The 22,726-nt window shown below is 44.2% G+C and overlaps 1 protein-coding gene across 1 annotated transcript in view; it reads right to left on the bottom strand.

Annotated features, from left to right (window-relative positions):
* Positions 1-22,726, bottom strand: part of TMEM192 (transmembrane protein 192) — an 87,368-nt gene that overhangs the window by 35,535 nt on the left and 29,107 nt on the right. Inside the window, exons 2-4 of the mRNA XM_044299890.1 lie at positions 18,799-18,945; positions 9,000-9,258; positions 3,015-3,146 (exon numbers count right to left, since the gene is read on the bottom strand). Coding sequence (XP_044155825.1) covers positions 3,015-3,146; positions 9,000-9,258; positions 18,799-18,945 — 538 coding nt within the window. The remainder of the gene's footprint in view (positions 1-3,014; positions 3,147-8,999; positions 9,259-18,798; positions 18,946-22,726) is intronic.

Raw genomic sequence — 22,726 nt, 5'->3', positions numbered from 1 at the left:
CAAATTGCAGTTTTTTTACCTGTATGAACACCTAAAACACACACACACACACACACACACACACACACAATGCTGTAGGAAGCAGAGGCAGCAGCTATTTCATATTTCAAAAGCTGTCAATTTGTAAGCTGTGTACATCTGTATTTTTTTGGAGCCACACGGCCGGTCTGCAAATTCTAGATCATGTTCTATTCTTGTCTGCATTACAGATGAGAATAGTCATTTCTATTGATGGGAGTGAGAAAAATATACGTATTTTGAAATCGGTTGCTTGCGGACTAAACACAGACACAACCGTGTGCATGAACCCCCAATTTTGAAATGCGATTGGATTTCCATGGAAATCCAGACATAAAAAAAATATCTCTTATAATTTAAATTGTAACGAAATTTTCTGTAAACTTTAGAAACCAACTTGTAAACATCCATTAAAAGTAGCCATATATCTTTGCTGGAAGCAATTTCTACTGCCTCTCCCATAAACATACACACTGTTTGGCCAATCATATACAGTGATCCCTCAAGATACAATGGCCTCAGGATACAATATTTCCAACATACAATGGCCTTTTCGGACCCATCGTAAGTTGAAACCAGACTCAACATACAATGTCTCGGACTCAGATCCAACCAATCAAGACCACTTCTCTGGTAAAATAACTATTAGTTGCTAGTTAGCAGCTATTCCTCACTGTTATGTGTAAGGACTTGTTTTATCTGTCTTAGTTATCTGCTTATTTTTCTTACATCTTCATTTTCTCTCATCTTGGATGACATGTTGGGGCTTTGGAACAGATTACTTAACTTACAATGATTTTAACATACAATGGTCGTCCTGGAACCAATTAATATTGTAACTTGAGGGGGCCGCTGTATTTGTTTTAAAAAAGGAGAGGTGAATAAAGCTGCAGCCTGACACCTCCTCTTATCTCCTACAAGAATAAAAAATAAAAAAGAAGAATACAGTCCTTCGATCGCTCCACCAAATCTGGTATCGGGAATAGTTGGGTGTAGTCTATATCATTAGATAGTAGATCTATAAAATTTTCATAGAGACCTCTATGGCGAGACACTGCCAAATAAAGATAAGTGAACTGATTACACACACCGAATGCAGACTGTTCCTAAACTACAGAGCTGTGATATCTGGAAGCAGCCAATAAAGTTATCTACTATTTGTTACATTGAATGTTGTAAAAAGGTGGAAAGTCTCATTAAAACATTACAAGGGGTTGTCTCAATCACATCTGCGTTTAACTGATCTGACAGGTTGTTCGGACAGAAGAGCAGCCAGTCAGAGTTTACCGGACCCGGCATTGCTGGACATGGCTGTGCACCACCAGACCCCATTAATTTAATCGGGTCAGACCATTATCCAGATACTTTCTGGCATAAGTGCCAGCTTTGGCCAGACAAAAATTATTGTGTGCAATGCTTTTATCCGGTTGAAGCCAGCACTTATGCTGGAAAGTAGCTGAATCCTATTATAGTCAATTGGGTCTTTGTTCCAAATGAAGTTGGTCCAGCGATTAGAAATCTCTGGAGAGTAGCTGGTATTATTGTGGGATAGTATGTAGTTGTTTACCAGAAAAACGTATGCCAAAAGGACATGTGCTAAGACCATATCAATCTATGGACAGGACACCGGAAAAGATGGCATTCTTTTTTTGCCATTAAAAGTATTCTTTTGATGCAACCAATAAACCCGGTGTGAAATAGGCTGACAGATTCAACCACTAGACTAAGGAAAAGTAGGACAAAATCTGTTAAAAAATAAATAAATTGGTTCTAAATAAAAAATAAAAAAGGTATCATAGTCCTGCCTATATCCCCACTAGACCTTGTGAAGCCCAACCAAAGCGTTTGATCTAGACTGAGAAAATATCCTTTGATCCTTTAATTGCTTAAATAGTTAGAAATAAATAACTGTTCATCACGGCAGTTTCCAACAGAAAAAGAACTCCTCTGCAAATACCGTATTATAAGAGTCAAGGATGATATTATCATATGTAATAAACGTGAGGCAGATACAGGATGGACTATGGCTGATTATTATTAGATCATGGGTGTCCAGGCTCAATAAATAACCTCACTAGCATGTACAGTACAGTAATAAAAAGCATCACACTATACCAGAGATGCGGCCTTTTATGGTCAGGGACAAAAATAAATGGCCCATCTCTCAATAGTGAGCCTTTAAGGACTACTAGTGAGCTACAAATACATTTCAGATGTTTAATCAGAAGGTCAGGTCAGTTCCTAGAATGCATAGGTACTTTTATTTTAGCACATCTATATTTACTCTGTCCCAGAAATATAGTGGGGAGTGGGATATGATTGGGTGTGCAATAGAAGCATGGCACTGGATCTGTTGACACTTTTTGCAAAGCTTGCTTCTTGGCCATTTAAAGGAGCCTGAGGGACACACACTTAGCAGGTAATAGCAGAAATCTTCATCTCGACAGATAACAGCCCTGAGAGGGCATATAAGTACATCAAAGAAAGACTGATCAGGAGGGAGGAAACACTCTTCATTCCTGGAATAGTGGAGAAGGCCGAACCTCTGTTGAAGAGATAAAGCCTCTGGACAAAAAATAAATTAAATAAAAACCAAGGCCCAGCAATGGAAAGAAAAGAGGAACAGATCACAATAAAATACTACATACGAGCAGTTCTATACCCATTTCTGGAAGATTCCTTACATTATTTAATGCCCACTTACTCCAGGTTCCTGCCTTGTAAAGGCTTCCAGTGGATGCACATTCCTCCTGCATTCCTCCCCTGCCCTCTCTTGGATATTTTGAGTTCTAAGCAAATATGGAGGACTTTTAATGATCGGCTTTCAATTGTTAACACTTCCTGTTTCCTTTTCCCAATTTTTTTTTTTCACGAAAAAACAAAGTCTCAACAACCGAAAAAGGGCAGATGTCACTGAGCAAATCCACTTTTGATCTTGGTCTACAATGCTGCAGTGAGAAGGAATTTCACAGATGGTCTGTGGCGGATGTACTCACCTGTGTACATGAGGAGGAATATCACAGATAGGATCAGCTCCAGTATGAGGACACTCAGGATGAGATAGATATAGAGATCACTGTAACCAAAGGAATCCCTGACTGAGATTATCACATTTACAGCCGCATTGCCTAAAAGAAAGGAATAAAAGAGATAAGTTAAGAACAATGCTTCTGGGGAAAACCAGAAACGTGAACACGCTGAACAAAGACCCTCCATACGAATGCTTTTCCCCCAATCATTGACATGTCAGCTAATAAAACAAATGGCAATTTATCACTGATCGCATCTTTTATGTTGATGTTAAAACTTTAAATTTGTCAGCACCACATCTTCCCGTGTAAATGGAGATGTGATACCTACAATGCAACCATAATGATTGCTCCATATAAATAGATATGGACTGTGTGTGCTCTGCATTTTGCAGATTAGCACATCCCACCCTTTGTTAGAAATGCCTATTCTTGTCCACAAAATGGACAAGAATAGTACATGCTAAAAAAAAAATTGCAGTGCCACGGAACAGACATACTGATCCAGACAGCACACTGTGTGTGGTCCACATCCCAATGAAATAAATGGGTCTGCATCCCATCCTCCAAAAAAATGCAGATCGGATGCAGACCAAAAATATGGTGGTGTGCATGGCCCTTATAGACAGGAATTCTCCTCATGTGAAAGAACCCTATAGATGTTATTTTACCCAGCAAGTTTCTAATGCACATGCAAAACAGATCTAGTATAACAGACCACTAAATGTCACCAAAACATCTGACTGACCCAAGCAGGTAGCTCTAGCAGTGGCTTATCTTACTGATAAACAAAATGATCTGGTGTTGAATGCAAGGCCGCCAATCTTTCTCATGCGACATTGGGAGCTCCCGATTCTCCTCGGCCAAACACATTAGATTGTTGGACGGTTCTACCCAAAAATGGTGGCTCTAGGCAGACAATAGCCTAATGCAGGGATGTCCAACCTGCGGCCCTCCAGCTGTTTCAAAACTACAACTCCCAGCATGCTAAAACAGCCTACAGCTGGGCATGGTGGGAGTTGCAGTTTTACAGCAGCTGGAGGGTCCGCAGGTTAAAGGGGTTGCAGAACTTTGTAAAAGTAGATTGGTAGTGAGAGGGATATAGGATTGTAGGGATTTGCTGGGAAGGGACAGGAATTGGATATATATTACCAGAAGTTAGGAGAAGCAGAGAAAGGGTTAGTAGCTGGGAGCAGAAGAGGGCACGAGTTGGCTGTGTGCGTTTTGAAAGGAAAGCTTTTAAGTTAACAAAACAGATCTGTGCAAGAGGTCAGATTGGTGGGTAAGATGGAGGGAGAGATAACTAGCTCTTTGCTGGGTGAAGGGGTGTGGGAGTATTTTTGAAAGTGTAGAAAAAGAGGGGAGATAAATGTGATAAATAGAAACATTGAAAGAAAATTAATTATGAATTATTATTAAAATCTGCAACTTTTTGCAGCTCGAGTGCCGAGAAAAGTGTGTGTCGTGGCTGGGGAAGAGGGCAGGCCTGTCTCATTTATCATTTTCTACAACAGTTTTTGTCCTGCTGCCGAATCTACACAGCTCCCCATTATAGTGAATGGCACCAGGCGGACTACCAGCAGCTAACGGGTGTACACTATAGTACAGATCCGCCAGGCTGTTCCCCTGCCGGAACAGCCTGCCAGACCGAGTAAACACCAGTGTGAGAGTAGCCTGAGGCCTCTTTCACATGGTATTTGTAAGCCACAAGAAAATGGATTACCATCAGATCAGTGAGGGCTTGACCACGGAGACCCCCTTTGATAAGGAAAATGATAAGGAAAATGGGACCCTATACCCCAAAATGGATGGAGCGGCTGGTCAAGCATGCACTGTGCCAGTCCATTAATTATCTACGTGACTGCCAAAGATAAGCAAGCTCGGCTTCCTCCAGTAGGTCCCATAAAGAAAGAATGAGAAGGGCGCGAGCTTGCTCAATCTGCTGTTCCATTCATATCAAACACACCAGACCACCATCTGCCTTGCCACTGTAATTTCTGTGTGCAATTATAATATAATTATAATATAACTTTATACTACTTTCATCAAAATTATCTTGAAGACGTATCCTAATGTTTGTCCAGAAACAGAAAACCACACTGAACAATGCTACAAAAAGCTGTAAAGATTCACCAGATTAAACTTGACAGAAGAGCACTAATACGGCGAGACACTGCATTATAAGGACTTCTAGACACAAATGTAAGGAAAAAAGTAACATTCCTCCCATTGAAAGTACCCACATACAGCCAAAGTCAAAAGAGACACAGGACAGGTCACACATCGCCTCAGCACGGTCTTCACAATTTCCTTTCCTTTGGGATTTACAGGAAACAATAACTTACAAACTACAGACAGAAGACACCAAACAGACAGAGAAATGGATCCAAGTATCGAAATATCTCAAAAATTGTTTGAAGGAACACTATCTTCAAAAATAAGATGGAGGGCTGTGTGTGAATAAAAGACATAGTGTAATGTAATTAAAGATTGAACCATGATCCTTACAGTGGGAGCTAAAGGTCCCATTCATTCTCTAGAGCAGGGGTGCACAACCAATAGCCAATTGGCCACATATGGCCTGCCATACAGTTCTCTGTGGCCTCAACCATCAGAACACAGACATGCTTGTACATAGTCAGACGATTCAGAAAGACGGGCAGATTTCTTTCTTCCCTGCATTGACCAAATACAAAAGTTTGCAGATGCAGGACCCTGTAATGGCTGCTCACATGTACCTTCTATATCAGAAAAAAGAGGAGTGGGGAACAGTTGACCACCACGTGGGAGCAGGGCCAGGCAAGTACTAATCTAGCACTGTTTGGGGGAAACTGTGGGGGGGGGGGGTCACAAGAGCTGTATTTTAAAAGGGGTTGTCTGCTCTTGGAGCTGATAAACCATGAGTCCTGCCATGTCCTCTGAACATAAAAACCCTACTCTTGTCTGCGGCCTTGCTACTACTCCATTTCCAGTTGCTTCCTTCCCTGCTGGACCAGGAAGCAGTTTGGTTCTGTAACCGTTGTAGACACAGGCCTCAGCAATCAGTCACAGCAGTTGGACCGCCAAATGACAGCAGTGATTCATGCCGCTGTAACTGAAGGGACTGACCATGGTAGTCACAGAACCAAGACCCTCCCTGGACCCGCACAGACCAGAAGCAACTGGGAATGAAGCAGTGGCTGGACCTGGACAGGCGAGTATTGTATATGTCCAGAGGGACAGGGAAGGACCCAGGAGTTATTGGCTCTAACTCTTCTAAGACAATTAATTGAGCAATCCAGACAAGACTGTTCCAATGCTATGCCTAGTAGAGACCATGACTACATCAAAGAGCACCAGATGCCCTGCACTAGGCATAACCGTGCATTCGTTTTATCCAGATTGCTCCTTTAAAGGGGATATTATCCATGTGAGAAATGTATAACATGTCCACTTCTGCTCACATGGCCAAATAAATAGCAATGTTCCTTGTAAACATGCAGACATAGGTAGCTCCAATAAAGCAATGCAGAACAGTTTTATTTGAGCATGGTTATATTCGCTTACATGCTAGTAACCAAGAATGACTTCAGTAGTTTACCTTTAAATATGTGCAGAAAGGGCAAATATAAAGAACTGCTGTTGCAAAACTACAACTCCCAGCATGTGTGCACAGCCTACAGCTATTAGAGCATGCTGGGAGTTGTCGTTTTGAAACAGCCGGAGGGCTGCAGGCTGAGCATCCCTGGCATAAGGAATCGAAATTGGGAACAGTCTTTATAAAGTGCTGTGAAAACGAGAAAGCTAATTTTCCAGACATCATACACATTCTTAATTGTGTAAATTGTACTATACATGGCCCACGATTGAGAGATCTACAGAAATGATCCCTTAGATTACAGTGCAGTTAGTGTGCCATCTAGTGCCTGTGTGTGAAACTGCAACTTTATATTGCCTTCATATTCCATTCTGAAAAGTTAGATTTATTGCATCTGTTGTGAGGCGCATGCATGATTAGAAACTAGAATACCAGGTCTCATTTTGCAGACTACTTGCATTGATGCAACCTATAAAGATGACCTATATGAGCCACAATGATTAAATATAAAACCTACAACAAAAATGTGTATGCCCAGGTCATATAACTGCAGACGACCATATTGTAAGCAAAAAATATATATCTTTTGTAAGGGGTTACACTCTCAGGCAGGGCGGCGATGACAGATTATCTTGCAGACCACAGGGTTAAAGTCCAAACGTTGCTTTATTTATAACACTCCGGTAATACAGGCAACACCAGTTATAATGCACTGGGTAAGGTGAAGGACCAACACTACAAAACAGAAATCAAACAGAAATAAACACCTGCCCGTCTGGGCTCTGGCTAATACAGTGAAGATCCTAGCTCTCCTATTGCACACAGGTCACACAGAGAAATCAGCTTCTCTAGCCCGCAGGGCAGCCATCTTCCCAGACTTTCTCCAGGCCTCACTCTCCTAGACTGACAGCCTGGACTATGCTTTATTTCCCCTTGACGATCCCAGCTGTCTTCAGCTGGGATCCCTCAGGCTAGGGGAAAACCTGTCCTAGAATGGGGTGGACTGGGGAGGTCCCTCTACCAATCCTACCTTCTCCCACTCCAATAAAATCCAGCCCATAAACATAACAAAACTATCTCAGCAACCTACACATTGCTGAGACCATTTTAACCTTCTGGATTTTATTTACCTCACCCAGTTGAGGAAGCTGGGTGGAATATACACCCCTTCCAGGACTTTACCATACACTTTTCTGTTCACCTTACCACATTTTATTAAATAAAATCCATTAAAAGCACAGAACAGAGTCCACACTTTACAGCGGGATAAAAATGTATAAAAGAGGGACAACCAGGATGAGGCCAATATCCAATTACATATACAGGGAAGAAGCAAAACTGTGTGCACATAATATTCAATTGCATATAATCATATACATTAAAGTGGCAGTGCAAAGAAAAAGAAAAAGTATATTGGTCTCCACTGCAGATTGCACATTAAGCTGTATCAAACACCGTGATTTAAAATATTGGCAATTATACAGAGGAGAACCAGAAAGAAATCCATAACAGCTCCTCACCGCTAGTATAAGTAACCAACAGTCAAATCACCCATCCCAGGGTCCCTCACTTACCCAACGCGTTTTGCCCGATGGCTTCGTCAGGGGAAGTGCATTAATGGCCCAACCCATCATCCCCGCAGGGTCATGGCGTTGTGCTGGCCTGTTAGTCTATCTTCAGGAATGTGATATTAATGGGTATTGAAGTGAACGGGAGCAGCGCTGCAGTAACCAGCCCTGGCCACTGCACAATGGACCGAGCTGTGCAGTTCCCGTTTCAGACACCGAATCCATAGTAAAAACCAGTGGCGTAGCTAGAAATGACTGGGCCCCACAGAAAATTTTTGAATGGGGCCCCCCTCCCCCAGTAATTTTTTCGCAACCCCTTCTTTTCATGCTGCCCCCATTCCTGTGGCTAGTAAAGATCGCCTCAGACCAGGGCCGGCAGCTGTTCCATCCGTTTTATACACTATCTATACTGTCACTGTATATAATTTCATTGTGTAATACTGGTAAGGGGGCCCTGACAAAATCTTTTAGGCCTCCTTCTCCTGGATGGGCCCCTTCTGGGTCAGGGCCCCAAAGCAGCCGCTTCCCCTATAGTTACGCCCCTGGCAAAAACAGTTGACAGGCGGGTTGTGAGGAGTCGCCCCCTGCCAACCTGATATTGAGTGCCTATTCCAAGGGCTAACAGTCAATAACTCAACTAGAACCCCTTTAAACCACCATTTCCTTAAACCTACTGATGAAACCATCTAGAAAATAAATTGTATAGCTGTAAATACATACACTTAAATAAAAATACTGCAATTTTACAATATATGATCACTGTATTTTAGCGTACCATTAATACCGCTCATAGTTTATACACCGTACCTGTTGAGTGGATAATCAGGGGTAGGGTCTTGATGCACTTTGTTGACCGGTAGAAGGAAAGATAGCCTTGGTTTTTCACTTTGCTGTGCTGGTGCTGAATGAAACGCTCATAGACCACATAAAGCAGCCACAGACTGACTTTAGCAATGACCACAGTGGTAGTCAGATTGAATGGTGCTATATACGGCTTGCATAAGTCTTCTTCACCATTAGATATACATAACACTACAACTACACAAGTCAGAGCTACAAATGCCACCTGAAAAAAGAAAGACGTTATTAATTATCCTGCATTGTGTTAAAGCATCTCAAGTCCCCCCAAAAAATAAAAAATTAAAAAAAATTGATGGCCCTGATTTATCATTCCTTCTATCAAGAATTCTGGCTTCAAATAGTTGCAAAATGAGGCTTTTGCGACTTCTTGCATTTTTCCAACGCTCACTCCAGCTTTGAAATGGGAAAGTGAGCGTGGTTACTCACGTTAATGAGCTTCACTGCAGATTTATCAGACATTTATCAGGTTGCAACCTCACTTCAGTATAAGGGTGGAGTAGAAAATATGATGTAGCTTTTCTAGACAAAAGTATTAAGTTTAAAAGGGTTTTCAGAGACGTATATACCAATGAGCTATCCTCTGTATAGGTCATCAGTATCTGATCAGTGGGGACCCCACTGATCAGCTGTTTGAGAAGGCACCGGCGCTCTCCCTGCTCACCAAGCACAGAACCAAGGCCAAGTGACCAATGAACGTCATCACATGGCCTAAAGAAAGCTGAAATAAGGCAGTGCCGATACCGTCTCAAACAGCAGATCTGCAGGGGTCCAGAAGATAGGTCATCAGTACACAAGTCTCAGAAAACCCCTTTAAGGACAAAACAAATTTATCAAACAACATGCGACATGTGATAAATGTGGCACGAAGTACTCCAACACAGACTCAAGCAAAACGGACTTCAAATATTCCCCTCATGATCAATTCCACCCAATGTGTTTCTGAATAGCTACCGTATTTTTCGCCCCATAAGACACACTTTTTTCCCCAAAATTTCACTGTGTCTTATGGGCAAATACTAATGAGCGCTTCCATTATGAAAGTGCTCATTAGTAGCAGAGGACCGGGAAGCGGTAAAGTCTCTGTACCAACCGCTTCCTGGTCCTTGGCCGTCAGCTGTGCTGTGGCTGCACACAGCATGAGGGCGCTCTGTGTCACAGCACAGCCGACGGCAGGAAGAGAAAGACAGAGCGCTGGAATTGAGGAGAGGCGGCATCCAGAGCAGGAGAGGTAAGTGGATTTTTCATTTTGTGTGATCTGAGGCACGGGGGCTGATATGAGGTATGGGGGTCTCATCTAAGGTCTTAATGGGGGGGGGGGGTTCTTATTTATATTGGGGCTGTTAGCTGATGTCTGATTGGGGGTCATTCACATTGGGATCTGATTGTGGGTCTGATTGGGGGTGTGAGCTGAGGTCTAATGATATTTTTTTTTTCTTATTGTCCTCCTCTAAAACCTAGATTGTCTTATTGGCCGATGCGTCTTATAGGGCGAAAAATACGGTAACCAAGTGCAATCTCTCTTCTCGAAACCTATATGCATGCTCCAGACTCCTGCCTTTTCAAGATTGTGTTCATTATAAACAAGGAAAGTTGTGAAGTTTGGTTAAATACGGACATCAAAATGGGAGAAATTAAGGGGATTTCCAGTCCTTTTCTCAGAATAGGCCATAAATATCTGATTGGTGGGTCCATGACACCACATCCCGTGTCAGTGCTGGATGTCAGACCCCATTGATCAGATATTAATGGGATGTCCTGAGGATGGACCACCCTTTTGTCCCAGGATTTAAATGCATTTCCACAGGATAGGCTATAGGTGCTTGGTGGAGGACAACTGCTGGAAACCTGTGTACCCCGGTATGAATGTAGAGTCAGTAGAGGAAGCATGTTGCCGCTCCATCCATTCTCTGTTGGAGTTCAGTACTCCACTATCTCCGATAGTCCCTTAGATGAATGGAGCGGTGGCGTTCAAGCTCAACCACTGCTTCATTCATCTGGAAGGGGAGACGAGAGCACTCCAATTCTAGCGATTGGTGATGGGAGCTCAGCTGCCTGCCTCCACCAATAAGACAATAGGCCTCTTTCACACGGGCGTTGCAGGAAAATGCGCAATTTTTCCGCGCGAGTGCAAAACATTGTAATGCGTTTTGCACGCGCGTGAGAAAAATCGGCATGTTTGGGTTAGGTGTTGTGTAGACTGTATTATTTTCCCTTATAACATGTGCGGATCCGCAAAATGCGGAAAGCGCATTGCCGGTGTCCGTGTTTTGTGGATCCGCGGTGTCCGTGTTTTGCGGATCCACAAAACACATACGGACGTCTGAATGGAGCCTTACAGGGGGTGATCAATGACAGGGGGGTGATCACCCCATATAGGCTCCCTGATCACCCCCCTGTCATTGATCACCCCCCTGGAAGGCTCCATTCAGACGTCCGTATCACACGATCTTTTACCATGGTGATGGATCATGTGACAGACCATGTGATGAGCGTAGTGACAGATCCTTTTCCTGTGCACAGCAAAGAAGAAGAAAGAAGAGAAGCCGGGCTGCGCGAAAAAGTGGATTAAGGAGAGTTACATTTATTTTATATTTTTTAACCCCTCCAGCCCCGTTATTCCTCCTGGACGCGCCGGGGCATCATCTCGTCATCATCTTTTTTTAACCCCTAAAAAGGTATATTAGACTCTCTTTTGATAACAGCGTCTAATATACCTGCTACCTGGTCCTCTGGTGGTCCCTTTTGCTTGGATTGACGACCAGAGGACACAGGCAGCTCTGTAAAGTAGCACCAAACACCACTACACTACACCCCCCCCCCCTGTCACTTATTAACCCCCTGATCACCCCATATAGACTCCCTGATCACCCCCCTGTCATTGATCACCCCCCTGGAAGGCTCCATTCAGATGTCCGTATGCGTTTTGCGGATCCGCAAAACACATACGGACGTCTGAATGGAGCCTTCCAGGGGGGTGATCAATGACAGGGGGGTGATCAGGGAGCCTATATGGGGTGATCACCCCCCTGTCATTGATCACCCCCTGTAAGGCTCCATTCAGACGTCCGTATGTGTTTTGTGGATCCGCAAAACACGGACACCGCGGATCCACAAAACACGGACACCGGCAATGCGCTTTCCGCATTTTGCGGATCCGCACATTGCCAGAACTATATAGAAAATGCCTTTTCTTGTCCGCAATTGCGGACAAGAATAGGACATGTTCTATAGGCTCTAAAAAAAAAAAAAACACAGTGTTCGCCCTTGTGCGCACACTTGCGTTCAGTCCGCCCCACCGCAGTGACAGAAATATATTTTTTTCTGATCACTGCGGCACTATAAAAAGATCACTTTTGAGGGGCATGGCGAGTTCATAGAAGATTTTTTTTGGGCACAAGTTAGAGGAAATAGATTTATTTTTTTCTTACAAAGTCTCATTTTCCACTAACTTGTGACAAAAAATAAAATCTCACATGAACTCACCATACCCCTCACGGAATCCAAATGCGTAAATTTTTTTTAGACATTCGTATTCCAGACTTCTCACGCTTTAGGGCCCCTAAAATGCCAGGGCAGTATAAATACCCCACATGTGACACCATTTTGGAAAGAAGACACCCCAAGGTATTCGCTGAGGGGCATATTGAGTCCATGCCATGAAAGATTGAACTTTTTGTCACAACTTAGCGGAAAAATAAAAGAAAAAAGAATAAAAAGAAAAAAATAAAAAAAATAAAAATAAAATCTATTTCCGCTAAGGCTACTTTCACACTTGCGCTTGATCGGATCCGTTCTGAACGGATCCGATCATATTAATGCAGACGGAGGCTCCGTTCAGTACAGATCCGTCTGCATTAATAACTTAGAAAAACTTCTAAGTGCGAAAGTAGCCTGAGCGGATCCGTTCAGACTTTCAATGTAAAGTCAATGGGGGACGGATCCGCTTGAAGATTGAGCCATATGGTGTCATCTTCAAGCGGATCCGTTCCCATTGACTTACATTGTAAGTCTGGACGGATCCGCACGCCTCTGCACGCCTGGCCGTCCGGAGGCGAGCGGAGTGGAGGCTGAACGCCGCCAGACTGATGCAAGGGTGTCTTCTTTCCAAAATGGGATCACATGTGGGGTATTTATACTGCTCTGGCGTTTTAGGGGCCCTAAAGCGTGAGAAGAAGTCTGGAATCCAAATGTCTAAAAATGCCCTTCTAAAAGGAATTTGGGCCCCTTTGCACACCTAGACTGCAAAAAAGTGTCACACATGTGGTATCGCCATACTCAGGAGAAGTAGAAGACTTTTAGAGAGATATTTCATGGAGATATGTAAAAATACACCCTAAAACACATTGCCCTACTTCTTCTGAGTACGGCGATACCACATGTGTGACACTTTTTTGCAGCCTAGGTGGGCAAAGGGGCACAAATTCTAAAGAGCACCTTTAGGATTCCACAGGGCATTTTTAACACATTTGGATTTCAAACTACTTCTCACGCATTAGGGCCCCTAAAATTGTGGGGCAGTATAACTACCCCACAAGTGACTCCATTTTGGAAAGAAGACACCCCAAGGCAGTGCTCCAGACAAAAAAAAATACCTAGTACCCATTGGCTCCTGAACTGAAAAATTTAGGAGCCAAATCAAATTTTTAGTCGCCAAATCGAAACCGAATCAAAATTTTGGTATCGTGACAACACTACGCCGATCAGATCGACGTAGGGTTGTTTTGATACCAAAATTTTGATTCGCTTTCGTCACCATAAAAAAGTATTGTGATACTCAATACTGCGAAAAAAAAAAAAAAAAAAAAAAAAGCTGTGTGCATTTTGCATTTTATGAAACATTTGGCCCATAATAGAACAGTCCTATCCTATTTTTTGGGGTGACAAGGTGACAAAAAAAAAAAAAATGTTGAATGCTCACCGCATAGGAGATATTTTTTAATAATTTAATAGTTTGGACAGCGCTGTGTAATATGTTTATTTATTGTTTATATATTTTATATGTAAAATTGGGAAAGGGGGGATTTAAACTTAATATTTTAGGGTACTTTCACACTAGCGTTTTTCTTTTCCGGCATAGAGTTCCGTACTAGGGGCTCTATACCAGAAAAGAACTGATCAGGCATATCCCCATGCATTCTGAATGGAGAGAAATCCGTTCAGGATGCATCAGGATATCTTTATTTCAGTCATTTTGACTGATCAGGCAAAAGATAAAACCGCAGCATGCTACGGTTTTATCTCCGGCGAAAAAAAACTGAAGATTTGCCTGAATGCCGGAACCAGCAATTTTCCCCATAGGAATGTATTAGTGCCGGATCTGGCATTCAAAATACCGGAATGCACCCGCACTAAATCCGGCCCCGTTCACTTCTATGGGGCTGTGCACATGAGCGGTGATTTTCACACATCACTTGTGCGTTGCATGAAAATCGCAGCATGCTCTATGTTGTGCGTTTTTCACGCAACGCAGGCCCCATAGAAGTTAATGGGGCTGCGTGAAAATTGCAAGCAAGTGCGGATGCGGTGCGATTTTCATGCATGGTTGCTAGGATGAAAGTATATTCACTGTATTATTTTCCCTTATAACATGGTTATAAGGGAAAATAATAGTATTCTTAATACAGAATGCATAGTAGAAGGTCAATATAATAAACATTGGTGGCGCAGTGCACCCCCCCAACACCCCAATATAATAAACATTGGTGGTGCAGTGCGCCCCCCCCAATATTATAAACATTGGTGGCGCAGTGCGCCCCCCAATATAATAAACATTGGTGGCACAGTGGGCAGTGCCAATGAGGGTTAAAAAATAAAAGAAAATGATTAACTCACATCCTCCAATTGATCGTCTCCTGTTCTTTCTTCAGGACCTGTCAAAGGACCTGTGGTGACATCACTGTGCTCATCACAAGATACATCACATGATCCATTGCCATGGTAATGGACCATGTGATGAGCTCAGTGACGTCACCACAGGTCCTAAAGAAAGAACAGGAGACCGGCAGCTACGCGATCAACTGGAGGAGGAGAGTGTATTATTATTTTTTTAACCCTCATTGGCACTTCCCACTGAGCCACCAATGTTTCTTATACTGGGGTGTTGGGGGGGGGGGGGGGGGCGCACTGTGCCACCAATGTTTCTTATACAAATACAGGGGGCGGGTGCCGGACTCAAATAGCCGGCACCCGACCTTTGTGACAGGGAGTTGCGATCAGCCGCAGTTAACCCCTCAGGTACCGAACCTGAAGGGTTAACTCAACTGCCGCTCATCGCAGCTCCCTGTCACAGAGGTCGGGTGCCGGCTATTTGATTCCGGCACCCGTCTCCTGTATTTGTATTACAGGTCAGTTATCTTCATTGGTGGTGCAGTGGCCACAGCCCCTCCCCTCCTCCTCCTCCCATCTCTCTTCTTATTGGGGCGGAAGCAGCACAGGGGGAGGGAGAGACTCCTTCTCCACTGTGCTGCTGAGAATTCTAGAGTCTGACTCACGGTTCAAAGAATCAAATGAGTCTCTAACCAAGTCGGATCTTTAGATTCTTTTAACCTGTGACTCATTCGATTCTTTCTGACTCCCTGTACTTGTGTCAGTGACTCAGAGCTGCTAGTGCTTGCATTGCCTCAGCTCTGATTGGTTGGTGGGCGGGGAGGGGAGGGGCTGGCAGAAGCAGCTTCCACTCTAGGATCAGATTACACTCCTCCCGAGCCCCTCCCCTCCCTGCTGCCAGCGGCTCTGCTATTGTGTGCTGTGACTCACTGACTCAGACTGAGGAGAACATCGGCGGCGGGGCAGAGAACTATCAGCTCCTGTGCCCGCCGCTGTTCAACGGCAGAGCTGCGGTGGCGGGTTTAGTTGCAAATGGCGACAAGACCATTTTGGTCGCCATCTGGAGCCCTGCAAGGTATTTCGTGATGGGCAGTGAGTTCATGGAAGTTTTCATTTTTTTGTCACAAGTTAGTGGAATATGAGACTTTGTAAGAAAAAAAAAAAAAAAAGAAAAAAAATTAAAAGTTCTATGAACTCACTATGCCCATCAGTGAATACCTTAGGGTGCCTACTTTCCGAAATGGGGTCATTTGTGGGGTGTTTGTACTGTCCTGGCATTGTAGAACCTCAGGAAACATGACAGGTGCTCAGAAAGTCAGAGCTGCTTCAAAAAGCGGAAATTCACATTTTTGTACCATAGTTTGTAAACGCTATAACTCCTACACTTATTGTATTTTTTTTTTTTAAATCAAAGACATGTAGAACAATACATTTAAAAAAAAAATTACATAGAAATGTAGTTTTAAAAAAAAGAAATTACAACTGAAAGTGAAAAATTTCATTTTTTTGCAAAAATTTCGATGAATAACAAAAAAAGTATGTCAGCAGCAATGAAATACAACTAAATGAAAGCTCTATTAGTGAGAAGAAAAGGAGGTAAAATTCATTTGGGTGGTAAGTTGCATGACCGAGCAATAAACGGTGAAAGGAGTGTAGTGCAGAAGTGTAAAAAGTGGTCTGGTCATTAAGGGTGTTTAAGCTAGGGGGGCTGAAGTGGTTAAAACGCTGTTTTTAATTTAGTTGATCTGAGGCTCAGGTCTGGCGTTCTTTCTGATGCATTTTCTTAATATTATTATTATAATATGCTGTCACGGATTTTCATAAGGCAAATCTGCAGCGTTGGACAGGAACAGCAAAATGAATGAATTTTTAGCAATTCTTGTTCACACATGGCAGAAAGATTCCACAGTGGTGCAGAGTTCAAATCTGCAGCTGTCAACTAAAGGCTCATGCACACGAACATATTATCTTCCCGTGTCCGTTTCATTTTTATTTTTTTTCAGACCGAATGCAGAAGCATTTCAATGGTTCCGCCCAAAAAAAAAAAAAAGAGCATTCCGTGTGCATTCCGTTTCCGTATGTCCGTTCCGCAAAAGGATAGAACATGTCCTATTGTCTGCATTACGGGGCCAGCTGTTCCTTTCCGTAAAATACGTAAGGCACAAATACATCCGTATTTTTAGCGGATCCCTGTTTTGCGGGACGCAAAATACATACGGGCGTGTGCATGAGCCCTTACACTACGGATATGACCCTCTCCAATGCAAAGAGCGAAATCTGTGGCTAATCGGTGACAAAAATGCACCTTTGGGTCTCTACTGCTGCAGGTTACAAGCAGAAATTCTGCAGCTTATCAGTCAGATGTGAACATACCCATGTCTAGATACTGCTGTTCCGTACCCATGTCTAGATACTGCTGTTCCGTACCCATGTCTAGATACTGCTGTTCCGTACCCATGTCTAGATACTGCTGTTCCGTACCCATGTCTAGATACTGCTGTTCCGTACCCATGTCTAGATACTGCTGTTCCGTACCCATGTCTAGATACTGCTGTTCCGTACCCATGTCTAGATACTGCTGTTCCGTACCCATGTCTAGATACTGCTGTTCCGTACCCATGTCTAGATACTGCTGTTCCGTACCCATGTCTAGATACTGCTGTTCCGTACCCATGTCTAGATACTGCTGTTCCGTACCCATGTCTAGATACTGCTGTTCCGTACCCATGTCTAGATACTACTGTTACATACCCATGTCTAGATACTGCTGTTACATACCTTGGATTCCCTCAGAACCCCAGCCTAATGTGTCCAGTGCTGGTGAACACACATGCATAGAAGCTCAGGACAACCACCCAGATCCTCGAGGACATGAGCAGCAGGGTGACTCCTGCTTCTGCACAGCCAGCATTTCTCTCCGATTCCTGGTCACATTTCACACTTTAAGCAAGCCTCGGCACTGTTCTGAGGGATACGTGAGGAGCTAGGGGTGAGCGAATAGATTTATCTCATGATAAAGAGCTCTTCACTTGTGAGGGGCTGTCCCCATAGGTGAAGCAGTATCCACCTGCCTTTTGATTGAGACGCCCAGACATCTTTCCTGGCCCTGAGAATCTGGTCCCTGTGCTGCTGCTGCTCCGAGTAGCGATGCAAGCGCTAAAGCTCAAATTCAGATCTAGGCTAGATCTATGGCCACGGAACACACAGGTGGGCACTTAGTCACCAAGCCCCTCACAAGTGAAGAGCTCTTGATAAAAAGACAAAATCGATTCACTTATCCCCATGTTTGATGATTAAGGTGCCATTACACAGCCGTGGCTAGCACTCACAATTTACCGCTCATTGCCAGCTGCACCTGGATTTGCCATGGCTATATAGACTGGAAGTCCAGGTGCACCTGGCACAAGCTCCCCCTGCCGGACGTCTAATCGCACCCGTGGTCAGACAAGACTGAGGGGGGAGGCCGGGCGCTGTGACCGACCAGGTGTCAGAAAGAAGCAGTCTTCTAAGGATAGGAGGGTTTTCAGCACCGATTCTGTGCCAAAGACCAGGCCTCCCACTGTCTTCAATGGAGGTTGCAACGCAGTGCATGCAGCCTAGGGTTTATGTTGCGCAGTTTTCAAGACCGTGCCAATAACGTATAGGTCCATTTTGGCACGGTAACTATGCGGACCCCTCACAAAGCTGCAGCGGGAGCCTGCTCACAGTTTAGCTCCATTCAATGAAGCTACGCCTACAGCAGGTCATAATGAAAAGCCAGGGTAGAAACCGCAGCAGTTTCTGCCGTCCGATACGTGGAGGATCCTCTCTGTGAACCTACTACAGAGGACACAGTAACTGCTAGGCAGCTGCTCAGCTTCAGACTACTTTGTGTTTGCATGGTCTAGGAGCAATTGCATGCAATGTAATAAAATAGTACCTGTATTAGTAGAAGAATAACGGTGACAGTGACTGTAGGGACAGGGTAGAACAATGGTCGGATATCAGAATAAAGTTTCTGTGAAGGTAGGAGAGGGGCGTCCAGTAAACAGTCGTCATCTGCACTCTGGGTCAGCTCTCCAGAACTCTGCAACAGAAAAGAAGAGTCATTATTACCAATCTACCCACTAAAGATGGAAATACACCCATTACACCTTATATTTATGTGCATCTCTTGTGCCTCTACCAATGACTAAAAGAAAGTGGGTACGGTTCTCAGTAGCCATTCAGCTTCTGGTGGGAGAGCCGAATATGGATCATAGGATATACACTCACCTAAAGAATTATTAGGAACACCTGTTCTATTTCTCATTAATGCGATTATCTAGTCAACCAATCACATGGCAGTTGCTTCAATGCATGTAGGGTTGTGGTCCTGGTCAAGACAATCTCCTGAACTCCAAACTGAATGTCAGAATGGGAAAGAAAGGTGATTTTAGCAATTTTGAGCGTGGCATGGTTGTTGGTGCCAGACGGGCCAGTCTGAGTATTTCACAATCTGCTCAGTTACTGGGATTTTCACGCACAACCATTTCTAGGGTTTACAAAGAATGGTGTGAAAAGGGAAAAACATCCAGTATGCGGCAGTCCTGTGGGTGAAAATGCCTTGTTGATGCTAGAGGTCAGAGGAGAATGGGGCGACTGATTCAAGCTGATAGAAGAGCAACGTTGACTGAAATAACAGCTCGTTACAACCGAGGTATGCAGCAAAGTATTTGTGAAGCCACAACACGCACAACCTTGAGGCGGATGGGCTACAACAGCAGAAGACCCCACCGGCTACCACTCATCTCCACTACAAATAGGAAAAAGAGGCTACAATTTGCACAAGCTCACCAAAATTGGACTGTTGAAGTCTGGAAAAATGGTTTCTTGAACATGACAATGAGTTCACTGTACTAAAATGGCCCCCACAGTCACCAGATCTCAACCCAATAGAGCATCTTTGGGATGTGATGGAACGGGAGGTTCGTGCCCTGGATGTGCAACCCTCAAATCTCCATCAACTGCAAGATGCTATCCTATCAATATGGGCCAACATTTCTAAAGAATGCTATCAGCACCTTGTTGAATCAATGCCACGTAGCATTAAAGGGATTCTGTCACCTCCCCTAAGCCAAAAAACGATTTTAAAGCAGCCATGAAGCACAGCTTACCTGGATTAGGCTGTGCTCTTTTATCTTGCAATCCGTCCAGCAGTTACTGCAAAAAACGACTTTGATTGATATCTTGAAGTCTCGCACAGGCGCAGTACCCACTGAGGGCTGCGCCTGTGCGATCAGCAGGAGACTGAGGGCAGCAGCTTCATCTTCGTCACTGGGCATGCGCCGAGCCCAGTGACGTCCGATGCTCGCTCTTCCCTCAGTCAGCAGGGAAGAGCGAGCATCGGACGTCACTGGGCTCGGCGCATGCCCAGTGACGAAGATGAAGCTGCTGCCCTCAGTCTCCTGCTGATCGCACAGGCGCAGCCCTCAGTGGGTACTGCGCCTGTGCGAGAGTTCGTTCGGCGTGAGGGAGGGGGAGGAGAGGCTGTGGCAGGCTGGGGGCGGTTAGACAGTACAAGGAAGGCGGGCTGGGCACTGAAAGAGGGGCGGTACTGGGCTCTCTAAGGGGAACAAAACGCCCCTCTGGGCACCTTCAGGATACATTTACATATCAATAAAAGTCGTTTTTTGCAGTAACTGCTGGACGGATTTCAAGATAAAAGAGCACAGCCTAATCCAGGTAAGCTGTGCTTCATGGCTGCTTTAAAATCGTTTTTTGGCTTAAGGGAGGTGACAGAATCCCTTTAAGGCAGTTCTGACGGCAAAAGGGGGTCCAACACCGTATTAGTATGGTGTTCCTAATAATTCTTTAGGTGAGTGTATATCGTATGGCCTACCTAATTGAACTGACGGCAGTTGGCACAAAGCCCATTATTGTAGTGATCGAAAGCGGGTCTCTGGCACAGTCCTCTCCCACCCAGTGATAACTTCTGACTTGACTGAAATGATAAGTGCACTTTACAAATCATGGTGATCTCAGGATACTTTTCAAGACAAGGAAAGCAAATATAAATGTGAAAAAAATAAGGCAATCCAGGCATATACTAGAGAATATGGGGGATTCAGCCCGCACAACCCCTAGCAGGTGCAGATTGCTATGGCGAAATACAGATACAAACGCAAAAACACAAAATGCAATTGCACTCTGCAACCAGCACTCTGCCCTGCCTTTTTGCTGGATGTTGAATAAGGCATTGGTGTACATTTTGGCCAAAGCGTAATAAGCCACTCACCACGTCAAGGTCGCCTTAATGAGTGGTCCCTAACACTAGTTCCTACCTGTTATGGGCCATGACAGCCACGCAAAGTCCAGGGAGTGCAGGTACAGCATGCACGCCAAGCACACTCTGCTTTTAACCCCGTCCGGTGCCATTACAGCTTTCATCGGATCCAGGGATGCAAGTACCAACATGCATGCTGAGCCCACTATATACTTCTCCTGGAGCCTAATGGCTACTGGTAGGCGCTATAAAGCAGACTCAGTTTTATACTGACTTTAAAACCAGCCTCCAGGGCATACAAACTGGTCAGGTGTACATGACTGCTTGGAGATCACCACGCAGAGTGTGCTTGGCATGCATGCTGTACCTGCACTCCCTGGACTTTGTGTGGCTGTCATAGCCCATAACAGGTAGGAACTAGTGTTAGGGACCACTCATTAAGGCGACCTTGACGTGGTGAGTGGCTTATTATGCTTTGGCCAAAATGTACACCAATGCCTTATTCAACATCCAGCATAAAGGCAGGGCAGAGTGCTGGTTGCAGAGTGCGATTGCATTTTGTGTTTTTGCGTTTATATACTAGAGAATCAATACCAGAAGAGAGCTTTAGGCATATGCCTGCCATGTACAGATCTTTTTCTGACTTTACAACGAGCAGTGTAGGTCAATACTCTTCTAAAACGGAAACCACAAGAAAACATAAAATGCAACTGCACAGCGGCTCCGATTTGCAGAATGCAAGCAGCAGGAAACACGGCACGCAGTTTGTAATCATGTCACTTTACTTCCATAGCTCAATTCGTTTATCAAAGTGTTTAAATGCAGTCTATGTTCTCCCCACTAGAGGTCAGTATACTATCAGAAATGCATCTCTAATCAGAGATCACACTGCAAAAACTACCAAGAAAAAGCTTTGGGGGGAGATTTAATTAACCCTATATGCCAGAAAACTAGCATAAGAAAAGTCACAAATGACAAATCCCAGGTTGTGGGTTCTTAAATGTTTGTGCACATCTGGGGTCATTTATGATCAGAAATAAACCTATATTAGGTGTATTTCTGGCGTAGTTGGCAATCTGCAACTTTTCCCTGCTCACACCAGGTCTAAAAAAAAAAAAAAAAAAGGAGTGGTGTGGAAGGGGACCGGCAGACCGTCTCCGTCATCATTTTCTACGTAGGCACTGGATACGCTGAAGTTATCTAGAGGTCAGGGCTCTGCATAACTTCGGCAGATCCACCGCTACCGCAGGGGCCTATTAAGACCAGCTTCTAAAACGCCCGTCTTTATAACTGACCCGCACCGTTTGTACGCCACCTTTGCCATCGTCATTTAAGCCAGTTTTCTGGCTACGAGCTGGCGTAGATTTTATTCTAGGTGTGCAGACTGTCAGAGGATGCGCTTTATTTATGACATGGCGGCCGGCCACATTCTCATTCTGCACATTAAAGGGAACCTGTCACCAGGATTTTGTGTATAGAGCTGAGGACATGGGTTGCTAGATGGCCGCTAGCACATCCGCAATATCCAGTCCCCATAGCTCTGTGTGCTTTTATTGTGTAAAAAAAACACAAAAACGATTTGATACATATGCAAATTAACCTG

Source organism: Bufo gargarizans, chromosome 1 (assembly GCF_014858855.1).
Source record: "Bufo gargarizans isolate SCDJY-AF-19 chromosome 1, ASM1485885v1, whole genome shotgun sequence".
Taxonomy (NCBI): domain Eukaryota; kingdom Metazoa; phylum Chordata; class Amphibia; order Anura; family Bufonidae; genus Bufo; species Bufo gargarizans.
This window is presented reverse-complemented; position numbering and strand designations above follow the sequence as displayed.